Source organism: Leiobunum rupestre, chromosome 1 (assembly GCF_980474605.1).
Source record: "Leiobunum rupestre chromosome 1, qqLeiRupe1.1.hap1, whole genome shotgun sequence".
Lineage (NCBI taxonomy): Eukaryota > Metazoa > Arthropoda > Arachnida > Opiliones > Sclerosomatidae > Leiobunum > Leiobunum rupestre.
This window is the reverse complement of record NC_143384.1, coordinates 18,455,919-18,481,955: the sequence shown is the minus strand read 5'-3', so window position 1 is coordinate 18,481,955 and position 26,037 is coordinate 18,455,919. Positions and strand designations below refer to the sequence as shown.

General features: G+C 32.9%; 1 protein-coding gene across 10 annotated transcripts in view; it reads right to left on the bottom strand.

Annotated features, from left to right (window-relative positions):
- Positions 1 to 26,037, bottom strand: part of LOC149961247 (uncharacterized) — a 182,879-nt gene that overhangs the window by 63,182 nt on the left and 93,660 nt on the right. For 9 of the 10 annotated variants that reach the window (XM_090176256.1, XM_090176279.1, XM_090176263.1 and 6 more), the window contains exon 2: positions 8,233 to 8,323. In XM_090176256.1, coding sequence (XP_090032382.1) covers positions 8,233 to 8,323 — 91 coding nt within the window. Of the gene's footprint in view, positions 1 to 7,341; positions 7,928 to 8,232; positions 8,324 to 26,037 lie in introns of those variants that run through there. The other variant, XM_090176267.1, reaches the window with a different exon arrangement.

Here is a 26,037-nt window from a genome sequence, read left to right as displayed (position 1 = left end):
CCTAGAGCCGTAAATTGACGTACACAGTACCCCCGCAATCGATTTCGCGTACAGATTGCCAAGAGGACATGGTCGAAATGGACAATAGAATCATCTCACGCCAGCATGAGGTTTACAATGACTTGGCTCGAAAAGAACGCTAATGAAAAACTTGCATCAATCGAGCCACATCCCGGATCATTTTGAAAGGGGGGGGGGGGCTATATACCGCGCGTGTATAGATACTTCATTGATTTCGATGCTCAGTTGAAAGAGAGAACACCAGTGATGGGCGCGATTCTCTCATTTGTGAACGGTTTTGAGGGAATTTGAGCCGGAAACATTTTTAAAGATCGCAAAACTAAAAAGAGCGCTATTTTTTCAGCTCGAAACCGGAAAAATTGCTCGGCTCAAAATCGGAAAGTGGAGCGAAATTTTCTGAGCTTAAAAAGAGCCGAAGAGATGGCCAAAATTTTGGTCACTCAAAAAAGAGCCAAAAAGATGGCCAAAATTTTGGTCACTCAAAAAAGAGCCAAAAAGATGGCCAAAATTTTGGTCACTCAAAAAAGAGCCAAAAAGATGGCCAAAATTTTGGTCACTCAAAAAAGAGCCAAAAAGATGGCCAAAATTTTGGTCACTCAAAAAAGAGCCAAAAAGATGGCCAAAATTTTGGTCACTCAAAAAAGAGCCAAAAAGATGGCCAAAATTTTGGTCACTCAAAAAAGAGCCAAAAAGATGGCCAAAATTTTGGTCACTCAAAAAAGAGCCAAAGAGATGACCACAATCTTGTCCGCTCAAAAAAGAGCCAAAGAGATGACCACAATCTTGTCCGCTCCAAAAAGAGCCAAAGAGATGACCAAAATTTTGTCCTCTGAAAAAGGAGCGAAAATGTTTTCTGCTCAAAAAAGAGCGGACAGAGCACCGCAATTTTCGAGGCTAAACTTTATCCATTAAAAACGAGGGATAAAAATGTATCAACTTAAAAAGAGCAAAAGAGAGCACGGAACTTTAGCCTCAAAAAAGAGCGAGAGTGAGCGGCTGTTGAGCCAAAATGCCCATCCCCGGAGAGAAGCGAGTGGAGAAGAGGCAGATATTATTGCCATCTCGTTCCCGCTGTAGGGCTATAACCTTGCTACCACATCTTTCCGTTTCCAAGGCAACGGGACGAAAAGAGTCACGTGACTTCTTCGGATTGATCATAATATGGAAGAACATGTGTTCGCGGCTCTTTCCACAAGGGCGCTACACTCTCCCGCTGGATTAACGTATAATCGTTAATACCCGGGGGATTTAATATCGGAAGTATATATAAAATGTTTATCTCGATATCAGTATGTCTAGGTTATTAATACGAAAAACACTATCGCAAGCTCGAGACACTTTTTCATTGGGCGTTAATTTCTCGCCAAATCGCAACACGCCTCAATAATTACTCCGCAATTAATTAATTAATCAGTACGCCAGACCACGGACCACTCACCCCAAGAGGGACAGGTATCTCTGGTAGTAATTTCCTTTTCATTTTATGATGCGGCTTTTTTTAAGAGAGCGCAAGTAGAGGCAGTTTCGAAGGTAAAACAGTTTTCCCGGTCCAACTACCCCTTGAAACTAGTTTTCATAGTCAGTTTCTCAAAAGCCCCGGTCAAACTATATCTTGAAATTAGTTTTCATTGTCAGTTTCTCAAAAGCCTCGGTCAAACTATAGCTTGAAATTAGTTTTCATAGTCAGTTTCTCAAAAGCCCCGGTCCAACTACCCTTTGAAACTAGTTTTCATAGTCAGTTTCTCAAAAGCCCCGGTCAAACTATAGCTTGAAACTAGTTTTCATAGTCAGTTTCTCAAAAGCCCCGGTCAAACTATAGCTTGAAACTAGTTTTCATAGTCAGTTTCTCAAAAGCCCCGGTCAAACTATAGCTTGAAACTAGTTTTCATAGTCAGTTTCTCAAAAGCCTCGGTCCAACTACCCCTTGAAACTAGTTTTCATAGTCAGTTTCTCAAAAGCCCCGGTCAAACTATAGCTTGAAACTAGTTTTCATAGTCAGTTTCTCAAAAGCCCCGGTCAAACTATAGCTTGAAACTAGTTTTCATAGTGAGTTTCTCAAAAGCCCCGGTCAAACTATAGCTTGAAACTAGTTTTCATAGTCAGTTTCTCAAAAGCCCCGGTCAAACTATAGCTTGAAACTAGTTTTCATAGTCAGTTTCTCAAAAGCCCCGGTCAAACTATAGCTTGAAACTAGTTTTCATAGTCAGTTCCTCAAAAGCCCCGGTCAAACTATATCTTGAAATTAGTTTTCATAGTCAGTTTCTCAAAAGCCTCGGTCAAACTATAGCTTGAAATTAGTTTTCATAGTCAGTTTCTCAAAAGCCCCGGTCCAACTACCCTTTGAAACTAGTTTTCATAGTCAGTTTCTCAAAAGCCCCGGTCAAACTATAGCTTGAAACTAGTTGTCATAGTCAGTTTCTCAAAAGCCCCGGTCAAACTATAGCTTGAAACTAGTTTTCATAGTCAGTTTCTCAAAAGCCCCGGTCAAACTATAGCTTGAAACTAGTTTTCATAGTCAGTTTCTCAAAAGCCCCGGTCAAACTATAGCTTGAAACTAGTTTTCATAGTCAGTTTCTCAAAAGCCCCGGTCAAACTATAGCTTGAAACTAGTTTTCATAGTCAGTTTCTCAAAAGCCCCGGTCAAACTATAGCTTGAAACTAGTTTTCATAGTCAGTTTCTCAAAAGCCCCGGTCAAACTATAGCTTGAAACTAGTTTTCATAGTCAGTTTCTCAAAAGCCCCGGTCAAACTATAGCTTGAAACTAGTTTTCATAGTCAGTTTCTCAAAAGCCCCGGTCCAACTACCCCTTGAAACTAGTTTTCATAGTCAGTTTCTCAAAAGCCCCGGTCAAACTATAGCTTGAAACTAGTTTTCATAGTCAGTTTCTCAAAAGCCCCGGTCAAACTATATCTTGAAATTAGTTTTCATAGTCAGTTTCTCAAAAGCCTCGGTCAAACTATAGCTTGAAATTAGTTTTCATAGTCAGTTTCTCAAAAGCCCCGGTCCAACTACCCCTTGAAACTAGTTTTCATAGTCAGTTTCTCAAAAGCCCCGGTCAAACTATAGCTTGAAATTAGTTTTCATAGTCAGTTTCTCAAAAGCCTCGGTCAAACTATAGCTTGAAACCAGTTTTCATAGTCAGTTTCCCGAAAGCCCCGATCAAACTATAGCTTGAAACCAGTTTTCATAGTCAGTTTCCCAAAAGCCCCGGTCAAACTATAGCTTGAAACCAGTTTTCATAGTCAGTTTCCCAAAAGCCCCGGTCAAACTATAGCTTGAAACTAGTTTTCATAGTCAGTTTCTCAAAAGCCCCGGTCCAACTACCCCTTGAAACTAGTTTTCATAGTCAGTTTCTCAAAAGCCCCGGTCAAACTATAGCTTGAAACTAGTTTTCATAGTCAGTTTCTCAAAAGCCCCGGTCCAACTACCCCTTGAAACTAGTTTTCATAGTCAGTTTCTCAAAAGCCCCGGTCAAACTATAGCTTGAAACTAGTTTTCATAGTCAGTTTCTCAAAAGCCTCGGTCAAACTATAGCTTGAAACCAGTTTTCATAGTCAGTTTCCCAAAAGCCCCGGTCAAACTATAGCTTGAAACCAGTTTTCATAGTCAGTTTCTCAAAAACCCCGGTTCAACTACCCCTTGAAACCAATTTTCATATCGAGTTTCTCAAAAGCCAAGGTTAAACTATAGCTTGAAACCAGTTTTCATAGCTTTTCCAAAGCCCCAGTCAAACTATAGCTTGAAACCAGTTTCCCGAAACTGTCCACCAAACCGATATAAAATAGGTTTATAAGTTCTAGTACGACCAGGGTTTAAGTTATACACCAAAGCTACAATTACAAAATATAACCGCGAAACCCTATCCTAAATAATGTATGTAAACTAATACCAAGAGACAATAGTTTATCGGTAAATAAAAGGCGAAATATAGAATGGGAAACTGACTAAGCTAAAACGTGCAAATCCCTCTCGGGAACTGACTAGGCTAAAAGAACTGGATGACAACTTAAATCACTCGAGAATAAGTTCAAAAACCATCAGTGGAAAAGTACGGGAAAAGAAGCATTTTCGCCCAGAATCAATACTATTGGGATTGCGTTTCAAAAAGTAGATGGCAACGATGCGTTACCTCGTTGACGCCTTCCCGATAAGGATAGAGGCTGGGATTGGAAGATGCCTTTTCCGGAGGGCGAACAGGGAACAGCTGACTGCGAAACCATTTCGAGAAGAGCCTTAGCGAAGTTCAACTCTTCCAAACGAAAACCGGGGTTGACGCGACTCGGTCCATGGGCAATCAAGCGATCCTAATGCAAGGTCAAAGCGAACTAAATGGTCGGTCAAAGGTCAACGAGTAGGGCTCGAAAGGCTATTAGAGATTCTACACGATGTACAACTTTTTTTCATTTATCTCTCCGAGATCGAGTCGTTAAAAAGCATTTATCAATAACGTTTTTGCCAGTCAAATGGTACGCGCTATCGAGATGGTCAATTTCAATCTGCATTTTTAAAGTTTAGCATTGATTTGTAAAATTAATATAGACGATAGTAGTTTTAAAGAATTAAATTTACAGGGTTGCCACAAAATTTTTAGATTAAAATTCCCTTTTTTAAGAGATTTCTCCTCACTTTTAAAGGACACAATTTTAATTAATAAATTTAAATATGGACTTATATTTCAGTTAAAAGGCTATTGCAATGTTGAAATTGTTTTTCCTAACTTTCAAGGAAATAAATGATAAAGAATTTGTCATAGATCTAGATTAAAATTACCTTCCAAAATTTATTTCCCTGAAGTTTTACCAATTCTTAAAATTCAATGACCTATCCCTGACTTTTTAGAACAATTTTTAAATTCCCTGACTCTTTTCGCTGACGTGTGACAACCCTGAATTTAGTTAATTTCGCAGCTAAAAGAATTACAGGTGAGCCCAGCTAAAACAAATAATTACTTAATATAGGGTGACTTCTTCCTCTAAAGTCTAAGCCAAAAACAAGCATCTTCCGATGTAGAAATGAATACATCCGCCGTTGACCTTTTAACCTCAACCAAAATACTTAAAAATTCCAATCTTATTCCTACTAAATAAATCTCCATAATAACAATCATTTTTCAGGAAACGGAAAAGGGCGTAATTTTCACCACAAATATCATAAAAACAATAAATAAAACAACATCATTATGAGTTGATAACGTCCTCTAACTAAAATAAATAAAAATTCCGCCTAAAAATGTGAAAATGTCATTTCCATAATTAAATTTCAAAACAAGGACTCTTGCTCGTAAAACGCTCAACGCATACTAAAATCTCAAAATTGTCACCGTTGTTGAGAAGAGTAAACCGGAGAACCAACATTAAGACTACCCTATTCCAATAATAAACGTGGCTGGATGAGAATTAGACTATCACGCCCCCTGGGAGCACACGGACTCAACTAAGCGCTGACATTTAAGGCTGCCCCCGACGTAAACAATACATTATTATTACGATCTGTGGGGCTGCTTCCCCCTTTTGGTTCCAATTGCCCCCCCCCCCGGGGCGTTAAGGGTGCGTCATAATATGATGTAGCTCTCACGCGACAGACGCGTATCTAGGACTCCCTGAAAGGACAGCTTGGCCTCTTTTCCCGGCTGTCCCAAAACAGAAAGAAGTGATTCTCAAAGTGACGTCATATCCCTTTCAGTCGAAAAATCTCGGCTCGAAAAGGAGTCGCTTTATTCATTGGAAATCGGTTTTAGCTTTCGCCTTTAAAAAGGACACGCACAAGTTTCCAAGAATGCCTGTTTTTTCTCTTCTGACCGAGGCTTAGCTACAAATATTTAAATCTAGTTTTTAATTTGATATTTAATATTATACACCTTTTTTAAAAATAAATTTGATATTTAATATTATACACCTTTTTTAAAAATAAATTTAATATTTAATATTATACACCTTTTTTAAAAATAAATTTGATATTTAATATTATACACCTTTTATAAAAAATAAATTTGATACTTAATATTATACACCTTTTTTAAAAAAAATTGATATTTATTATTATACACCTTTAATAAATATAAATTTGATATTTAATATTATACACCTTTATTAAATATAAATTTGATATTTAATATTAAATACCTTTATTAAATATAAATTTGTTATATAATATTAAATACCTTTATTAAATATAAATTTGTTATATAATATTAAATACCTTTATTAAATATAAATTTGTTATATAATATTAAATACCTTTATTAAATATAAATTTGTTATATAATATTAAATACCTTTATTAAATATAAATTTGTTATATAATATTAAATACCTTTATTAAATATGAATTTGTTATATAATATTAAATACCTTTATTAAATATAAATTTGTTATATAATATTAAATACCTTTATTAAATATAAATTTGTTATATAATATTAAATACCTTTATTAAATATAAATTTGTTATTTAATATTAAATACCTTTATAAATTCGATTTTTTTAATAGTGGAAGAAGTTTTTTTACTAAAATTGTGGGCCAAAATATTGGCTTGAAGAGTTTTTTTGTAGAATTTAAACAATGTTTACCAAAGTGAGTTTATTCCCGGGGTAATTTGCCGGGGGGGGGGGGGTGGACTGGAGTGGAGTAGCGGAAGTGGGCGGTGGTGGTTGACGTGGGTGGGCGGATGTGATTTGCAGGTGGGCGGCGGACTGAATAAATTAACCGGACTCGGAGACGAAAAGTCGGACAATGGGGGCCGAGGAGAGCGCTACGGGTAACTATGGCAACGACGATGGGTAAAAATGACTTGATGAGACTCGGGACGAAAACTGAGATTTTTTGTTACGTTCACTCCCGGCCAGCAAATTTAATTCGATATAAACTGTAGTTTAGAACAATTTAAATAGTTTTGCGTTATAGCTTTAAGCTTAATCTTAATTTTTTACAATTTTGAAATAAAAATTTCCATATCTCAACTACAACAAAATCTCAACTGAAAAACATTCAATTCAGATTTGATATAATGAAATCTAAGCCTTTATTTTAATTTAGTTATTAATTCTATAACTTTTCACGGTGTACAAAGTAATAATTAGAAATAGGTCATGTTAACTGGAATATTGTACATGATATATTTAAGTTAATGTTTAATTAGGGCTCATTACACTCACAAACAAATGTTAAAACCATGTTTCCAATATTAAAATATTAATTATTTTTCTATAAATATTCTAAAGTTGGGTAATATTCATAAAATCAATATTCCCAAAACCAATTTAGAAACACTATTAAACGTAAATATCTTTATATTCGCGGCAAATGTTCAAAAACTCACCAAGTCCGGCAGCAGGTATATTGTGGTCAAACGCGACGCGTAAAGTCCGGCGTCGTCCGAACGTACTTTCACCCGGAACGGCCGCACTGCCCCAGACCCCTCGTCTCGTCCAAGGATACATTTACACACCCCTTTTTTTCTTGACCACCGGTCGGTCACTCGAGGTCTTATCGCCGTCAAAACACACCGGCGATTTTAGGCACAAAAGCGGTAACGTTTAAGTAAAAAAAACCCGCAAATTCACGATAACATCGTTAAAATCATCTTTAAAATTTTACGTTAAAAATGTCCTCAGAAACGCGTCTAAAAAAGGTGTTTATTTACTCCATGCCGTACTTTTTGTTGACATTTGACAAGGCTTAGCGAACCGTGTAGAAAACGCGTGCGTTACCAACGGAGCACCCGTTACATATGGCAGGGATTTGAAACTTTTGTTTTGCTTAGTTAACGGTGTTAAGCCTCGCGTCCCGGGCTTGGCTATTACTGTCGACGAATAATGCGAGGAACACGTTCTTTTTGAAAGGAGCTAGGTGAAAAGTAACCTCGAAGAATCGCTAGAGCAATGGCGGGGAGCTGGAACGCGAAATGGCGGGAACGTAAGCTACGAATACGATAATAAAAAAAAACCTTCCGGCGACCGCCGCGCGCAACTAACTACTCCCTCCTGGCGGGCGCGAGAGGAAATAAAAAAAAAGAGATATTCGGGTGTAAAAGGGGCGGCACGTGCGTATTGTGCATTACGCTTTTGTCGTTTTTAATGTTATATCTCGTAGTATAAGTTTATAGACCTCTTTATCGTTCCCTTACGGCGATAGAGAGAGAAAAAACGCGCTTACTAGCGACATCTGTCGCGGACAAAACGGAAAATATTTTATAAAAAATGCGGCTTACCATTAATTTCAGGTGGTTTTTTAATAATATCTGAATCCACTGGCTGATAATTCGAATGCCATGTGTAATTTCTCTTGTATTCTGTGTGTACCTGAATAAAACAAATTAATTATTATTTATGAATTTTAATTATGTTGGATTTTTGTTAAGCCTAATTTAAATAATTTGCATTTGGTAGGCCTATTTTATTTATTTACTAAATAACGCGGTCTTAGTATCCCTATTGCGTAAATAGGTAAACACGCTTATAAAAATAAAGCAAAGGCCTAGCGAGTTTCGCGTCAGACAAATTACAGCGAAAGCGGTTTAAATTAATATTAAATTCTAATTTACGGATGTCTTCGGGGAGGAAGAAGAGAAATACATTATTTTGGGCCAGTCATAAACGATTAGATATTTTTTCTTGCCAAAAGGCACTTGACCCCGTATCGATTATTTGGTCGATCAATAACCAACCCTGGTGGCGAGCGGCGAAACTAAAGAAAAAATAAATCTTATTGAATACACTAGTATTCTATAAAGTACTATATTACCATTTTATCACGTTGAGCTAGTCTTTTGAAAGCGATTGAGACATATCCACATTTAAATATTTTAAAAATCGATTGTTTTTAAGTTTTGGTTCTTTCGCGTCTCGCTAGATGGCGCTGCAATCCTGCGGGAGTAGAAAGCAATCGAAGATTCGATCCTCTTTCGATTTACGGCGTCGCGCCTCTAGTTGCGAGTTATTTTATCGGTAAAACCAAAGCAAAAGAAGCGAGATAAATTAGGATATCAGACTCCTACTTCTAGACCTAGATGGCAGTAAAAATAATCTTCCAAAAACTCTTATACATAATTTAAGGTATTTCTTAACGTGCTTAAGAATAATTTACCGTGCTAAAACCTAATTTATTCCAGATAAAAAAATTTAATGAATAATTTATTAATTAATCAGCATTAATGACCTTAGTTGTGTAATTTTCATTTGAATTAAGGTTTTTCCTACATACACAGCTTATTTAAATTAAGAAACTTTCGACTATTATAATTTCTTTAACGAATTTCATTTTCTTCGTAGGACTATATTAAATGATACTGAATATTTAATGAAATTTTATGTAAATTTTACAAAGCGAATTTTTATAAAAAATAATAATTAGTAAGATTAAATTTAAGTAATTACGAAATGCAACAAAATTACCAGCTACCAAAAAATAGAGCACGCATTAATAATAAAACAACAAAATCTAAATATCTAAAGGCGAAATATCATTCGTAAACGTAGCCCGTACTGCAAAGTCACCTTGTAGGAGACAATCATAACATACCCGGGACCCGAAACCAAAAAAAATTGCGAAATAAAATATTATCCCTCTACGGGTGTATGCACGTAAAGAGGCCAAAAGTATGAAAATAATTCGGTAGGAAGGGAATAGGAGAGGGGAGGGGGGCTAGAAAGCGCGTGCAAATCATATTTAATCTGTCCTGCGTCAAACACTGCGACTGTGTGACGTAAAAACGCCTACCCCACGTACCGATCCCCCCATCGTCCTGCGAGACTGGGAAGGGGAAGACCCCTTATTGATTACGTTCTATCGCTACTCTACTCGCCAGTTGGTTTCGATCGGCTCACCCCTTGCCTGTATACCTCCAGAGGGGTGCGAACCCGGTCCTCAAAGCGGCCCCTACACCTCTGCGTAGCCAACTATCAATTCCGTAGCTCCGCTTCTTATAGAACTCACGTTTTTGTCTCACTGCCCCGAAACGGTAGGCGACAAAAAATATCAATACGTTAAGAAATTATTTCTGTTACTGAGACTCGAGCTGAGACTGTACTAGTATACTTTCCACACCCGTTATATCATACCTAAGCTCTTATCTCAAACAATTCCTTAATCTCACGATAAATTACCTATAATATAACTCTTAATTTAGTTCCTGAAACCTTTAATAAAAACTGAAATTAACTATTTAATTAATTATAAATAATTTATATATTATTTATTATCGCGCCAATAAAAATATTTTATCGTGCCAATAAAAATATTTTATCATGCCAATAAAAATATTTTGTTTTTAAAATAAGTCCCCGACAGATGGCGCTACTGTTTCAATTTAAATTGCCAATGTAAATCAGTCAATTAGTACTTCTCGGTAACCAATAAATTTTGAATGCGTACGTTGATAATATTTAAGTTTAATAGATATTCAATTTAAATTTGATATATTTTAATCGAATTAAATGATGATCTATCAAGCGGTTCGAAACATGTTAGACCCCTAGTATCACTAGGTATATTGAAACTATATATGCAAAAATAACGAAGTTTTTTCCCCCTTTAAATGCATAAATTACAAACTAGCAAAAATCTTTCAACGAATTAAATCCATTAACAACATTTGTCTAATTTTGACCTACTAGCCCCTGTAGAAGTGTTCCAACCGCAGTACACCGGTGTGCAGGGAGAAGATCTCTACCAGGTTAACGCGATATCGTCCATCAAATAACGGATAAATGAATTACAACACGCAATATACAAAGAGTATAGATTGTATATTACGTAAAAGAACAAGTACTCGAGTCTTTAAAGGGGTATTCCCAGTGATTCAGTAGCTAGAAGCAGAAACGGCAAAACTTCGACCTATCCCCCTGAAACCCCGTGAATTTCAAAGGTTTCCCTAGAGTCACTTGATCTTACTTAGGCGCCACATATATACGATATAATGACACACAGGCGGCGGGCAGCGTGGGTTGTAGATAATGCGGACAATTGTATTTGGATGATGAAATCATACTCTAATGGGGCCAATATCGTGTTAAATTTTAACTTCCCTTTCCGCTAATAAATTAGGAAATGATTATTTTATTGACGGCCGTAATTGGAGAAATCCATCACAAAGAAATCAATACCATGTATAGGAAATTTTTATCTTTTTTGGGTTAATTACCTGCTTTTTTGCAAAGTATGTTAACCTTTGGAGCACGTACAGTGCTAAATATTTGTATTTTCGGGGGTTAATTAATTTTCTTTTGTAGCGTTGTAAGTCGGAAAAGTTTGCGGAAAATTACAGAGGTTTTTTTTGACAAATTTTCCGTATTTTTCCGAAATAAAAAAGGTTTTCACTCCATGATTAGCCTAGTATTATTCTCAAATTTAAATTTATCGGCGTTATCGAATCCAAAAGTAAAACTTAACCTCTAATCTAGTTTAGTATAATAACCATTAAAAAGTAATATATGTTTCAATTTTTTTATTTAATTTTAACCATTTAATTTAATGGTTATATAGAAGTTAATTTTAATAAGAAAAAACGTAGTACTTGCATTCGAATGGGTTACAAAATTAAGACTAATGATTTAAATTTTTAAATTCTTTAAGTTATTAGTTTTAATTAACCACCTCGAAGGCATATTCTGCCGAAAATTAAAACTCGTATTATCATTGTTTTACTTTATTAATAAAATCAAACCTACTTTAAAATAATATTTTAAGTTATGTAAAATATCTACCCAAATGGTAACGTCAATAATTTATATAAAGTCTTACTATAAAATCTATAGGAAGTGACATTTAATTGGATTGGACTTCTTTGTTTATTCTGTATCTCTGAGCCTACACAAATACTTTTAATAATAATTTCAAGCTTAGCAACATTTTGCACAATAGCAAACTAAATCCTTATTTGAAATACTGCAACTCTAATCACAATTTCAAACCCAGTAAATATTTAAACTTAATAACCAACCCTAATCATAATTGCAAAACCATGCACCATTATACGCCATAGCAAACTCTAAATCCTTATTTCAAATACTGCAACATTACGCGTAATAAAAACCGTAGTCACATTTTCAAACCTAGCAATATTATGAGTAATAAAAAAGAATAATCAATTTCAAAACCCTGCCAAATTATTTGTATTCACAAAATAACAAACCGTAATCAACTTTTAAAACCCTACAATACTTTACGGAATATCGAACACTAAAACATAATTTCCAATTCTTGGAACCTTACACTTAAAAACAAACCATGAATCTTATTGTCAAAAAATAGCCACATAATACATAACAAACCCTAAATCCAACTTTCAAAACCCCGCATCACTACGCGTAATAGCCAACCCTAATCATTCTTTCAAAAACTCCGCAACATTACGTGTAATAACCAATTATTATCATAATTTTAAATGATTTCCACATTGTGCATAATAAAACCCTAATCATTCTTTCAAAAACCCAGCAACATTATTTGCAATAACAAATTATAATCATAATTTTAAATGATTGACACATTATGCATAATAAAACCCTAATCATTCTTTCAAAACCCAGCAACATTATGTGCAATAACAAATTATAATCATAATTTTAAATGATTGACACATTATGCATAATAAAACCCTAATCATTCTTTCAAAAACCTAGCAACATTATGTGCAATAACAAATTATAATCATAATTTTAAATGATTGACACATTATGCATAATAAAACCCTAATCATTCTTTCAAAACCCAGCAACATTATGTGCAATAATAAATTATAATCATAATTTTAAATGATTGACACATTATGCATAATAAAACCCTAATCATAATTTCAAAATCCTACATTATTCATCACACACCCCGAATCATACTTTTAAAGCCCTGCAAAATTATGCTAAATAACAAACCGTAAACCTTCAAAATAAAATATTCCACCGCGAAACAAAGACATAAATATAATGAACGAAAACATTTTGTAAATCACATTAAAAAAAACCAAGACAAAATGACGTCATTTAGTGCCGAAATAAATGATGCTTTCAGAGTGTCACTTATACAACCCTAAAAACGAGCAAAATTTCGTGCAGAAAGAGAAGAATGTTTCTAATCGAAAAAAAAGTCAATATGTCTGAAAGACACGCGGATGGTTCCATTTCCCACACACTGCACTACCAACACACATTACAAAGCTAGCACCCCGACATTTAAAGTTCCCGAATTGGACTTGAGATGGCGCCATGGGCGGTGGCGGCGCGCTAAATTCTCTCTCTCTCTCTCTCTCTCTCTCCCTCTCTTCATTGATGGAGGCGAGGGGGAGGCTCAAGAGTGTTTTCGCCGAAGAAGCCTAGGCTTAGTGGAAGACCGAGGCCGCTTTAAATTCCGCGTTCTGCGCCATTTTGGATTGTACTGCCGTCTGCTATAATTTTCGGGTGCCGCCCCAAACCAGCCTACACATTACCAGCGGGCCAACTTAGCGGAGTTACTGAGAGCGTTGCTAAAGCTAATGATTTAGTTTTCACTCTTTTCTGGCAGATGGAGAAGCATAGGTGTCATTTTGAAAGGAGAGGGCGTGGTTTATGGGAGGGAGAAGGTTAACAACGGGCTAAGCGTTCGACACGACACCTAGTGGAGTGTGGTTTAAATTTGTTTGGGGCAAACAAAATTTAATATACAACTAAGTAAAAAATTATATATTAAATCATAATATTATATACTACCAAATTATAATAAAAATAATAATAACCTTAATTAATACAATCATAGTTTTAAATAACATTTTAATTGTCAAATAATTTATAAAATTAAATTGAAACCTGAATTAATCGCTTTAAAAGTCGCTTGGTGACTTGGGCATTAGCCTAGTTGATTATTTAATTTACCAAAATTACTGCCATGATAACAATTTGTTTTCTAGTTTCAGGTTTCACAATTTCGATTAAACAAATACATCAAAAACTCTATTTCAACAAATTTAAAGAAAGTAAAGGCTCGATTATTGGAACCTGTATTATGAAAACGCCCCTGTTATTAGAAATGGCCACGAATCTATCCGATCATTCGAAAAAAGGGACTTTACTGGAGAGCGTGGTGCCATCTTTAAAATGGCAAAGGAAGCTAAAATTAAAAATATTGAAATGATAACGTCGTCAGAGAGCCATTATAGAGTATCAGGGTTACCACAATATTCTCAGATTAAAATTCCCTGTTTTCCCTGACCATTTTCAGTTTTTTTCCCTGACTTTTTAAGGCCAAAATTAGATTAAATAATAATAACAGAATTTGCCATAGATTTAGAGTAAAATTACCTTAAAAGTGTCGATTAAATTTAATTCCCCGACTTTTTAGGCCTATTTTTAAATTCCCTGACTTTTCCCTGAAGTGTGGCAACCCTGAGTATTATAGTTAGACAACTCTATTTAGTAGACTTAAACCTAAATTATATATCTCAACTGTAAAATTAAATTTTGGTTCGGAAAGATAAAAAAAAATATTGAATTGTAGCATTGAATTGTCTATTAAACCATCTTTTCGTTTCGGAAGGTAGCTATTTTTGAATTTGAGACCTAAACAGGTTTTCAATCGTATTTACAGAAATCACGCTAGCCTGGCAGTGTCATACTTATTTTAATTATGCTGATATGTAATGCAAGATATTAATCGATATTTATCAGTGTCACACTTATTTATTATTTTACTTATACACTCTTTTTTTGGGAATTTTGCTGGGCGCGTTCATGTTGAGTTTACCCCCCTTAAGCATATCCTGGGACCAAAGACCCCGAGCTTAGACCCCCAAACCGGTGGTTCCAGGTAATGGCCGACTAGCGGGCGGCCAAAAAGAGGGGTCGAAAAGACCGCGAAAAAGAGTGTATACTGGTATATAATAAAAGATATCAAGTTATTAACCGGAAATAAACAGAAATTTGTCAGTGTCACACTTATATTGTTATTTTACTTATGCTGATATATAATAAAAGATATAAACAGAAATTTGTCAGTGTCACACTTATATTGTTATTTTACTTATGCTGATATATAATAAAAGATATAAACAGAAATTTGTCAGTGTCACACTTACCTTATTATTTTACTTATGCTTATATATAAAAATATATTAACCGAAATCGTTCAGTGTCATACTTCTTATTTATGTTACTTATGCCGATATAATAACTGAATAAATTAACGGCAATCTGTCCGTGTCACACTTATATTATTATTTTACTTATGCTTATATATAATAAAAGATATTAACCGCAATCGTTCAGAGTCATACTTATATTTCATCAAGTTATTTATAATACTAAAAATTAACCAAAATCGTACAGTGTCATACTTATTTTTATTACGTTACTTATGGTGATATATAAGTAAAGAAATTAACCGTACTCGTTGAGGGTCATTCTTATTATTACGTTACTTACGCTGATGTGTAATAAAAGATATTAACCGAAATAATACCGTGTCATACTTATGTTTTATTACGTTACTTACGCTGATGTGTAATAAGAGAAATTAATCGAAATCGTACCGTGTCATACTTATTTCATTACGTTACTTATGGTGATATATAAGTAAAGAAATTAACCGAGCTCGTTCAGGGTCATACTTATGGTTCATTACGTTACTTACGCTGATGTGTAATAAAAGAAAATAACCGAAATCGTACCGTGTCATACTTATATCATTACGTTACTTATGGTGATATATATATATATAAATGAATTAATTAACCGAGCTCGTTCAGGGTCATACTTATGGTTCATTACGTTACTTAGGCTGATGTGTAATAAAATAACTTAACCGAAATCGTACCGTGTCATACTTATTTTATCACGTTACTTATGGTGATATATAAACGAAGAAATTAACAGAGCTCCCTCAGGGTCATACTTATGGTTCATTACGTTACTTACGCTGATGTGTAATAAAAGAAATTAACCGAAATCGTACCGTGTCATACTTATTTCATTACGTTACTTATGGTGATATATAAACGAAGAAATTAGCAGAGCTCGCTCAGGGTCATACTTATGATTCATTACGTTACTTACGCTGATATAATGCAATAAAATAAAATTAATATGCAGATGGCGTCAGTGTGGTGTTCAGGGAGAAGGTACCTTCCAGGGGTTCCACCCTCGATCGGCCAAGTGTCGTTCCGCGGCTAAATCAACTCCATATAACCCGAAATGACAGAACCCGGGGAGCCTGTCACCGCTAAATTGACTAATAATAAAGAAACCAACATATTTCATTTGGCTGCCACTAGGGGGCACCGTACGAAAAACCTAGCTAAGACCGAGCGCTATACGCCTGTACCACAGCGTCCAGACAATGGAAGCGAAAGGCGTCGACAATTCTTATAAATACTATCGGGTAACGTCGTAAATTAACGTTGAATCCTACGAGGGAATGAATACTAACTTGAAAGCGGGGTTTAATACGTTAGGAAGTCGTAATCTCTATGGCGTTCCGTGTATGGTAGAAAAAACTTGATTAAACGAGCTAATAATGGGAATGAAAACGGCAAACAGAATCGCACGTTTCATCCCGAAATGTCAATGCTATACGAAGCTACGAGTTCTCTTAGTAGAGTGACGACTGTCTATAAGAAATATAGCAAGCAATACAGCGTTATCGGTCACTACGTACGAAACGGGAATTGGTTACGCGTGGCGTAGCATTTATTGCAGTGGGATTGAAATAAAACTTTTGGGCCCGTTTTATTGACCGCAATAAAATAACTGTACAGGGTTACGTGGCTTTATAAATTAATATACAGAGTGATTGCTAAGGGATTATAGTTATTAAAAAGTGGTAAAATCAATACTATATTTGTTTTTGTACTCAAAATTAATAATTCAACATATCAATAGATTCCATACCAATATATAAATTTAGTTAAAATTTAGAAAATGAAATTAATAAAATATATTTAAAAATGAAATTAATAAAATATATTTAAAAATGAAATTAATAAAATATATTTAAAAATGAAATTAATAAAATATATTTAAAAATGAAATTAATAAAATATATTTAAAAATGAAATTAATAAAATATATTTAAAAATGAAATTAATAAAATATATTTAAAAATGAAATTAATAAAATATATTTAAAAATGAAATTAATAAAATATATTTAAAAATGAAATAAATAAAATATATTTAAAAATGAAATAAATAAAATATATTTAAAAATGAAATTAATAAAATATATTTAAAAATGAAATTAATAAAATATATTTAAAAATGAAATTAATAAAATATATTTAAAAATGAAATTAATAAAATATATTTAAAAATGAAATTAATAAAATATATTTAAAAATGAAATTAATAAAATATATTTAAAAATGAAATTAATAAAATATATTTAAAAATGAAATTAATAAAATATATTTAAAAATGAAATTAATAAAATATATTTAAAAATGAAATTAATAAAATATATTTAAAAATGAAATTAATAAAATATATTTAAAAATGAAATTAATAAAATATATTTAAAAATGAAATTAATAAAATATATTTAAAAATGAAATTAATAAAATATATTTAAAAATGAAATTAATAAAATATATTTAAAAATGAAATTAATAAAATATATTTAAAAATGAAATTAATAAAATATATTTAAAAATGAAATTAATAAAAAATATTTAAAATTTAAAAAATAAATTAATAAACTATACATAAAATTTAAAAATTAAATAAATAAAATTAAAAAAAAATTAAATTAAATAAATAAAATTAAAAAAATTAATTAATAAACTATACATAAAATTTAAAAATTAAATAAATAAAATTAAAAAAAAATTAAATTAAATAAATAAAATTTTAAAAATAAATAAAATTTTAAAAATCAAATTAAATAAATAAAATTTTAAAAATCAATTTAATAAATGAACCATAATTTTTTCCAATTACATTAAAAGTAATTTTCTTTAAAATTTCCTAAGGAAATACCAAAATGTAAGTCGTACTAAATTTAAACTAATGATCGGCATAACATTCCATTTATAATAAACTTTATTCAACATGCTAAAACCATAAATATTCAATTGAATAGAGTGCACATTACATTAGGAAAACCACCATTTAAAGCGTCGACCACTAGGTGGCGTTCCGGAAAAGTGGCAGCTACTAGTCTCACTACCGGAGTTACCCCTATACCCCGCTTTAATATCGAACACGAAGTTCCCCGGCGACTATCCCTCCAGCGAGAGGCAGGGGGGGGAGTGGGGGGAGGCAGAGAACGAGACGAGGCGCCCCCTGGCGGGAATGATCGATAGGAAAACAAAAGGAGGGCGATGCCCGCGAGGCGTGGAGAAGATGCTCTCCTTTCAACCCCATCCATTCCTACAGGATGCTCCTATTCTATACGCCGCGGCGAAAGAAAGAGCGCCCTCTATTTTTCAGAGGATTATTTTTTCTGCCATCTTCCACCGAAAGAGGGCGGTATAGTTTCGCCTTCTTTGCATTTATATTATCAAGGGTTCCCAAAAGAGACCGTGAATTTTTATTAACATGGGATTTAGCGTCTCTCGTGTATTTCTATGAAAAGAAAAGATGGTGCCCATTAAATTTGCGCTTTAAAATCGGCTAAAATCGTAAAGAATAAGGATACATTTTATGCTAGGAGAATGTTACGATCCGTTTGGGAGCGACATCTGGCGGGGAGTAGCGCAAATTGTAACCATTCAGTTAAAAAATATATAAAGAGTTTTAGTTTGAAAATTAATGATCGTTTTAATATTGTTCCTAATAAGTCTTTCTATAAAAAAAAATTACGTCACAGTCTCTTAATTTTACTGCAGTCGTCAGAGGAATAATGGGTTTACTAGCGCGCGTGCAAATCGCTCGTGCGAAGAATATACTAATAAAGCCGTGTCTTGTGACGTAAGAGCAACATTTTAACAAGTTGAGCAAGACCACTTTTTATTTTATAAAATAAACTATTAAAGTGTTGGTTATACGAAGTTTTAGCTATGGATAATTAGTGATTCATTAGAAAGAGGAAAAATTTTATAGCAAGTACCGACGCAAGTACGGCAAATTTCATCAAAATCGGTTAAAGGCCTAGGTTTTCTTCTGCTTGTCACTCTTTAAATTTACTTTCCTTCCAAATAAATACCCTGGTGGTAGGCCACCCGCAGAACACGTTGGCATTTTTGGAAATAGAACTTCCAGGGCTTCAAAACAAGTCCTCATTCGTTCGAATTTATTACTATTGACTTTTCGTGCAACCAACACAAGAATGCCGTTACTACTTTTATTATATCTAATAATAAAGAACCAATTTAGATTCCAATCATGAAATTAGTGACTATAGTTCTTCGTGAATAAATTGATTAAGTGGGGTAGAATTTCAATCGTCCGAACGGTGGAACAAATGTTCGAATTTCATTCGTCCGAAATAACGAATGTTTCAATTGTTCGAATTGGACAACTTGTTTGTTTCATTCGTCCGAATCGGTAGCATCACTTGTCCGAATTCTGTCGCTAAATTAGTATTTCTTATTGCTGCTTTTTTGGTCCGGATTTTTTTTTAGTGCAAGAATTAAAAACCTAAAACTACATTGTAAATATCGTTGTTTGTTAGTAAGTGGGAATTGCGTTGAATGTTGTGGATATTTTAGGTTATAGGATAGGTTAGGTTCACGTTAATGTTACTATTTTCTTATATTAACAATATTTAAAAAAAAAACAACCCATTCCTAATGTTCGAAAAAAACGGACAAACGATTATTCGATCAAATGAAATTCACCAGTAAAGTTAACATAAATTGAACGACTAAATCACGAACAAAAGTTGTGATAAATGTTTCGGGCAAATGAAATACGTTTTCGGACATACTATTCTGTTTTCCGGCATTCGGACATTGGTACCACCGTTCGGACGAATGAAATTCGAACAAATGTACCCAAATCGATTAAGTTACACTAGGTTAGTGTTTACCACATAGTTTTTATTGGGGTTATCTTAAAACATTGGATGCTCATGCACCTGGAAAAATCATACAAACAAAGCTGTCTTGTGACGTAAGAGCAACATATTTTATTTTTTACTTTTTATTAATTTTATTTTATAAAATAAAATGATCAAAATAAGAATAACATTATCTTTCTTATTCAAAACGTCATATTTTGTAAAGAAATATTATTTAGGGCAGTTTAAAGGGTCCACAAAACTATGAAAAAAAATTCAGGCCTAATTTTACTTAGCTCCACCTCCTTCCGTCAGGGATCCATACCTCTACTTGGAATGCTTATCGCGGCAGATTTTCGTCTCGATGTGGCTGACGGTTTTGTTGACGTCACTATGTTAACTTAACCAACATCAACGTGAGAGGGGAGCGCGCGCAGAGGGGATTTTTTATCTCGTAGGCGGGGCCAAAGCCGTCAGAGTGATCTTACCATACGCGATACGCCAGGATAAGCATTCCAAGTAGAGGTAGGGATTCCTGCTTCCGTACATAGTAATAAGCAGTCAATAGTGTTATAAAATGTTTAGGAATTATAGGATAAAAATTTCAAAATTATAGGTTAATTATAGGACTAAATTACCAATTTTAAGGCGTTCTGTATGGTTATAATATATGCAAGTAAGACAGATCAGAAAATAAAATCTGAAATATTTTCAAATCTGCACTTTCATGATTTCAATTTTCACGAGGATTATTGTTTTACGAGAAAAAATATATTTAATATATTTAATAATAATAATAATAATAATAATAATAATAATCAGCTAGGCTAATACCCAAGGCACGAACTTAGGCCTAAGTCATCAAGCGACTTTTGAAGCCATTAATTCAGGTGGCCGGGTTACAATGCGTAGGAGGGTGGTGACAAGCTCTGCATGCCACGCGTTCAAGCCAACAGCTCCCTACACTTACTATTACCGTTGTAACGTATTTTACTCTCCCTGAACTTATAATGACACCACGACGTATGGTGTCGCCAAAAACTTTTAAAATCACCATTTCTTTACCATAATATTTAAAAGTGTTACACCGTTAACCTCAACAAGTTTTTATGGAAGGGGAAACCTAAGATCTCGGGGTAAAACCCCTTAAACAAGTGGGAAGAGAACTTGCAAACTCTACGCGGAAGGAGTTGTTCCGAGTTTTCTTGTTGGTAAGTCTTTAAAATTTTATCCGTGGCGTTTTAACCGAATATGTTAAAAATATAGGAAAGATAGGATAAAAAAATTGAATTATAGGATTTTATAGGACCGTATTTCAGAATTTCTGGAGACTAGCGAAATTTCAACGATTCCGTGTTCCTTAAATTCGCTCTGTATAAGTTACAAGCATTCAATAAATTTCAAAATAACGACTGCGTCGAAAATATAAAACATCGAACGTAACGTTATCTAACAAAATACAGACGTTCTAAAGCGAAAAAGTTAAGAAGAGTACTTTGACATTTCTTATATATGGGTATGATGTCGATTTTTCTAAACTATCTTTTCCTTTGGCTCGTTTCTGTTTCGCTGATAGAGGGAGTATAGAATGAAGAAAAAGCTTTACATCGAATCTTAAAGTATAGATAAAAATAAGCCTTTAGTTATTCTTGACAAAACTGCAAATCTTTTTATTTCAAGTCCAAAGATATTTTACACGGTTTAAAAACGTTTGCGTATTTTATTTAGTTTGGTTTTACCCTACAGAAATTTTTCTAGATAAACTTCTTGTACGATAACTTTCTTGTCACACGCTGGGACCATATTTATCAGATCATAAAAGAATATTACTTATGTTCAGGGTTAGCCGATTTAAATCAATGTTGATTAAAATCCCAGATTTAAAATCATGAATAAAATCCCAGATTTAAAATCATGAATAAAATCCCAGATTTAAAATCATGAATAAAATCCCAGATTTAAAATCATGAATAAAATCCCAGATTTAAAATCATGAATAAAATCCCAGATTTAAAATCATGAATAAAATCCCAGATTTAAAATCATGAATAAAATCCCAGATTTAAAATCATGAATAAAATCCCAGATTTAAAATCATGAATAAAATCCCAGATTTAAAATCATGAATAAAATCCCAGATTTAAAATCATGAATAAAATCCCAGATTTAAAATCATGAATAAAATCCCAGATTTAAAATCATGAATAAAATCCCAGATTTAAAATCATGAATAAAATCCCAGATTTAAAATCATGAATAAAATCCCAGATTTAAAATCATGAATAAAATCCCAGATTTAAAATCATGAATAAAATCCCAGATTTAAAATCATGAATAAAATCCCAGATTTAAAATCATGAATAAAATCCCAGATTTAAAATCATGAATAAAATCCCAGATTTAAAATCATGAATAAAATCCCAGATTTAAAATCATGAATAAAATCCCAGATTTAAAATCATGAATAAAATCCCAGATTTAAAATCATGAATAAAATCCCAGATTTAAAATCATGAATAAAATCCCAGATTTAAAATCATGAATAAAATCCCAGATTTAAAATCATGAATAAAATCCCAGATTTAAAATCATGAATAAAATCCAGATTTAAAATCATGAATAAAATCCAGATTTAAAATCATGAATAAAATCCAGATTTAAAATCATGAATAAAATCCAGATTTAAAATCATGAATAAAATCCAGATTTTAATCAAAATTTTATTCATGATTAAAATCAAGTGATATTTCCAACAATTGATTTAAATCACACAATGTATTTCAATGGAGGCATAAAAAAATGGTAAAAAAAATTCTTAAAAGTACATATAAATAAATAAATAAATTCAAATAAGATTTCTTTTAATTCAAGATTAGCCAACTGATAAAAGTAAAATACCTATAATTATATAGGAAAAGATAAATTGTATAAAAATCCTTAAATTTAGTAAAATCAAAAAAATTAAATAAAACCAAATCGATTGATTTGATTTTTATAAAAAAAAAATCAAAAAGTGTCAAACCTGCTAATGTTGAAAATAACCACTTTCAGAGTATTCTAGCTATGAAACACTGCATAATATAGCACTAGTTTAGTTCTTGTTACAAGGTTTATCATTGCTTTTAGGGAGTAATATTTGTAGTGTCATAATCAACATTTTCTTACTCAAAAATGAAATATCTCAACGAAATTGTGGGTATGAACCAAAATTAAATAAACCCAAACTAATGGTTACCATGAAGATTATACATTAATTTATTTCGACTCTTTTGATTACAATATTTCTCGGTTCAAATTCTCTGACTTTTCCCCGTTTTCCATAACCTTTTTTAGACATTTTTCCTAACATTTTTATGTACAAAATTAGACAATTTTTAAGTTTATATTTTACTATTAAATTATTTCCAACTTATATTTGAGTATAAATTTAGATTTTTCAGTTTATATTTTAACTAAGAAACGTTATATTTTGTTTAAATTCTGGATATAAGTAGACCTTTATGTAACTTGAAATTTCCCAAAAGTTTAGCCATGGCAACAAAAAATATTTTTGATTACTTACAACCTATTTTCCCCTATGCAAATTAACATGGAGAAATCTCATATTTAAATGGTCAATCACCCTTTGAAAAATTTAAAAATATTAAAAAAATAAATTTTATTAAAATAAATGTACATTGCGTAAATTCGGGTTAATTTCGATAAATGCGTGTAAATTTGGGAAAAATTAAGAAAATTAAATTAGGGTAATATTATTTAAAATGCGTAAAAATGGGTAAAAGCATGAACATTTCGGTAATTATTAGTAAAATGTGTAAATAAGGTAAATGCAAGTAAATTAACAAAATTTTGGTTATGGAAGAACAATTGGTAAATGCCATTAAATTGGCTAAATTTGGGTAAACTTTCCTTGAATTTACCCAAATTTTTCTTATTTAATGGAATTTACCAATTTTACTTCCATAACCAAAATTTTCTCAATTTTACTTGCATTTACCTAATTTACATATTTTTTGTACCAATTTTTACCTATTTTAAATAATGTAAGCCAAATTTACTTGTATTTACCTAATTTAACTAATTTGCTTATTTTTTCGCCAATTAACCTGAATTTAACCAATGTACAATTTTGTTAACAATTATTTTTTGGAGTAGGTACATTTGTTCCAATTTCAATCGTCCGAACGGTGGAACAAATGTTCGAATTTCATTCGTCCGAACCGCCGAAATAACAAATGTTTCAATTGTTTGAATTGGACAACTTGTTTGTTTCATTCGTCCGAATCGGTAGCATCACTTGTCCGAATTCTGTCGCTAAATTAGTATTTCTGTATTGCTGTTTTTTTTGGTCCGAATTTTTTTTAGTGCAAGAATTAAAAACAAAAAACTACATGGTAAATATCGTTGTTTGTTAGTAAGTGGGAATTGCGTTGAAAGTTGTGGATATTTTTGGTTAGGTTAGGTTCACGTTAATGTTACTATTTTCTTATATTAACAATATTTTTAAAAAAACAACCAATTCCTAATGTTCAAAAAAACGGACAAACGATTATTCGAACAAATGAAATTCGCCAGTAAAGTTAACATAAATTGAACGACTAAATCACCAACAAAAGTTGTGATAAATTTGTCGGGCAAATGAAATACGTTTTCGGACATACGATCCTGTTTTCCGGCACTCGGACGAATGAAATTCGAACCAATGTACCCAAATATTTAATATATATATAATAACGGCCAAATTTAAAAATTGGCCTGAAAGGTCAGGGAATTTCAACTTAACATTGTGTATATACTAATCTCCACCACTCTCTCCCCCTATTCGGCTTTCCGTTGCTACGCAACTCGTTTTGAAATTTTTAATATTTAGGCTTAGTTTCTCTTTTCGGTGTAATAGTCGCGAGCCAGATTTTCCGCACGGTACTGACGAGTCCCAAATATGACGAAACCAGTCTACCGTTGGAATTTCTGGGTATTTAATTTAATTTAATTTAGTTTTTCACTCGAAGATCTATTGGTCCGAGTTTCGCGTCTTTTCGTTTGCTCGAAGACTTATCGGTACGAGCTATTAGTAAGTTTTTAAATTTCTTCAAATTTGTTTAGGGTTTAGCTATATTATCCCTTTTCATAATATTTTAAAATTAGTGCCCCCCGCCTTTAAATTTTATTAAATATAAAAAAATGTTAATTGGGTAAATTCAGGTTAATTTGGATAAATTTTATGTAATTAATGTTTTTAATATTTTAAAATTTTTAAAAGGGGGACCATTAACATCTGCGATTTCAATGTAAAGTAGGTTTTAAGTTATCAAACACATTTTTGGTTGCCATGTCAAAACTAAAGCCCGACGACACTTTTCCTTTTGGGAAATTACCAGTTACATAAAGGTCTATTTATCACCCGAATTTAAACAAAATCAGTCAAAATAACCTGGGTCGTCTCCTTGTAAGTGACGTTACTGGTCCCAAAATAAAATACCAAATATTATGTTATCTAAATCGGAAACTGTACACCGTTGAAACCTCTACAGACAACCGTCGACAGTTTGGTATCGGAACAAGGATTCTAAAGTTACTTTAGACCTATCAAGAGCCGGGAGTCCTTGAACTAGTTCGATGGATGACCACTAGACGTCGCGACTGAAAGCCAAAAGGGTTTTCGCTATCCGTGAGTGATGGAATTGGCAGGACACACTATCCATTTAGAGTTGACTGGTCCCTTCTCTCCATGGATAGAGTTAACGTGTCCGGGAGTAAATGTTTGCCCTCTTTCGTTTCCTTGGTAACGATCACATTGACTGCCACCTAACTCTGACACTTAAGCGTTCATAGACACTAGCAAATTTTGGGTACGGGATTCTTAAAATAATTTCCGAAATTATTAACTAATTTTGAGGTTTTCTCAGAGCACGATTTTCGTGCTGATTTCAGTTTTTTAAGGGGGAAGAATACAGTAAAAGCCTCTTTTTCGTTCAAGCAGAAAGTTTTTGTTTTAACAATTACATAATTTAATTACATTTTTCTTATTAAACTAAACCTTCCTCTAGTGCTTAAAATAATTTGGATAATTATAATATTTATAGTTAACGAGATATAAGGTCCTAACTAAAGGGTAG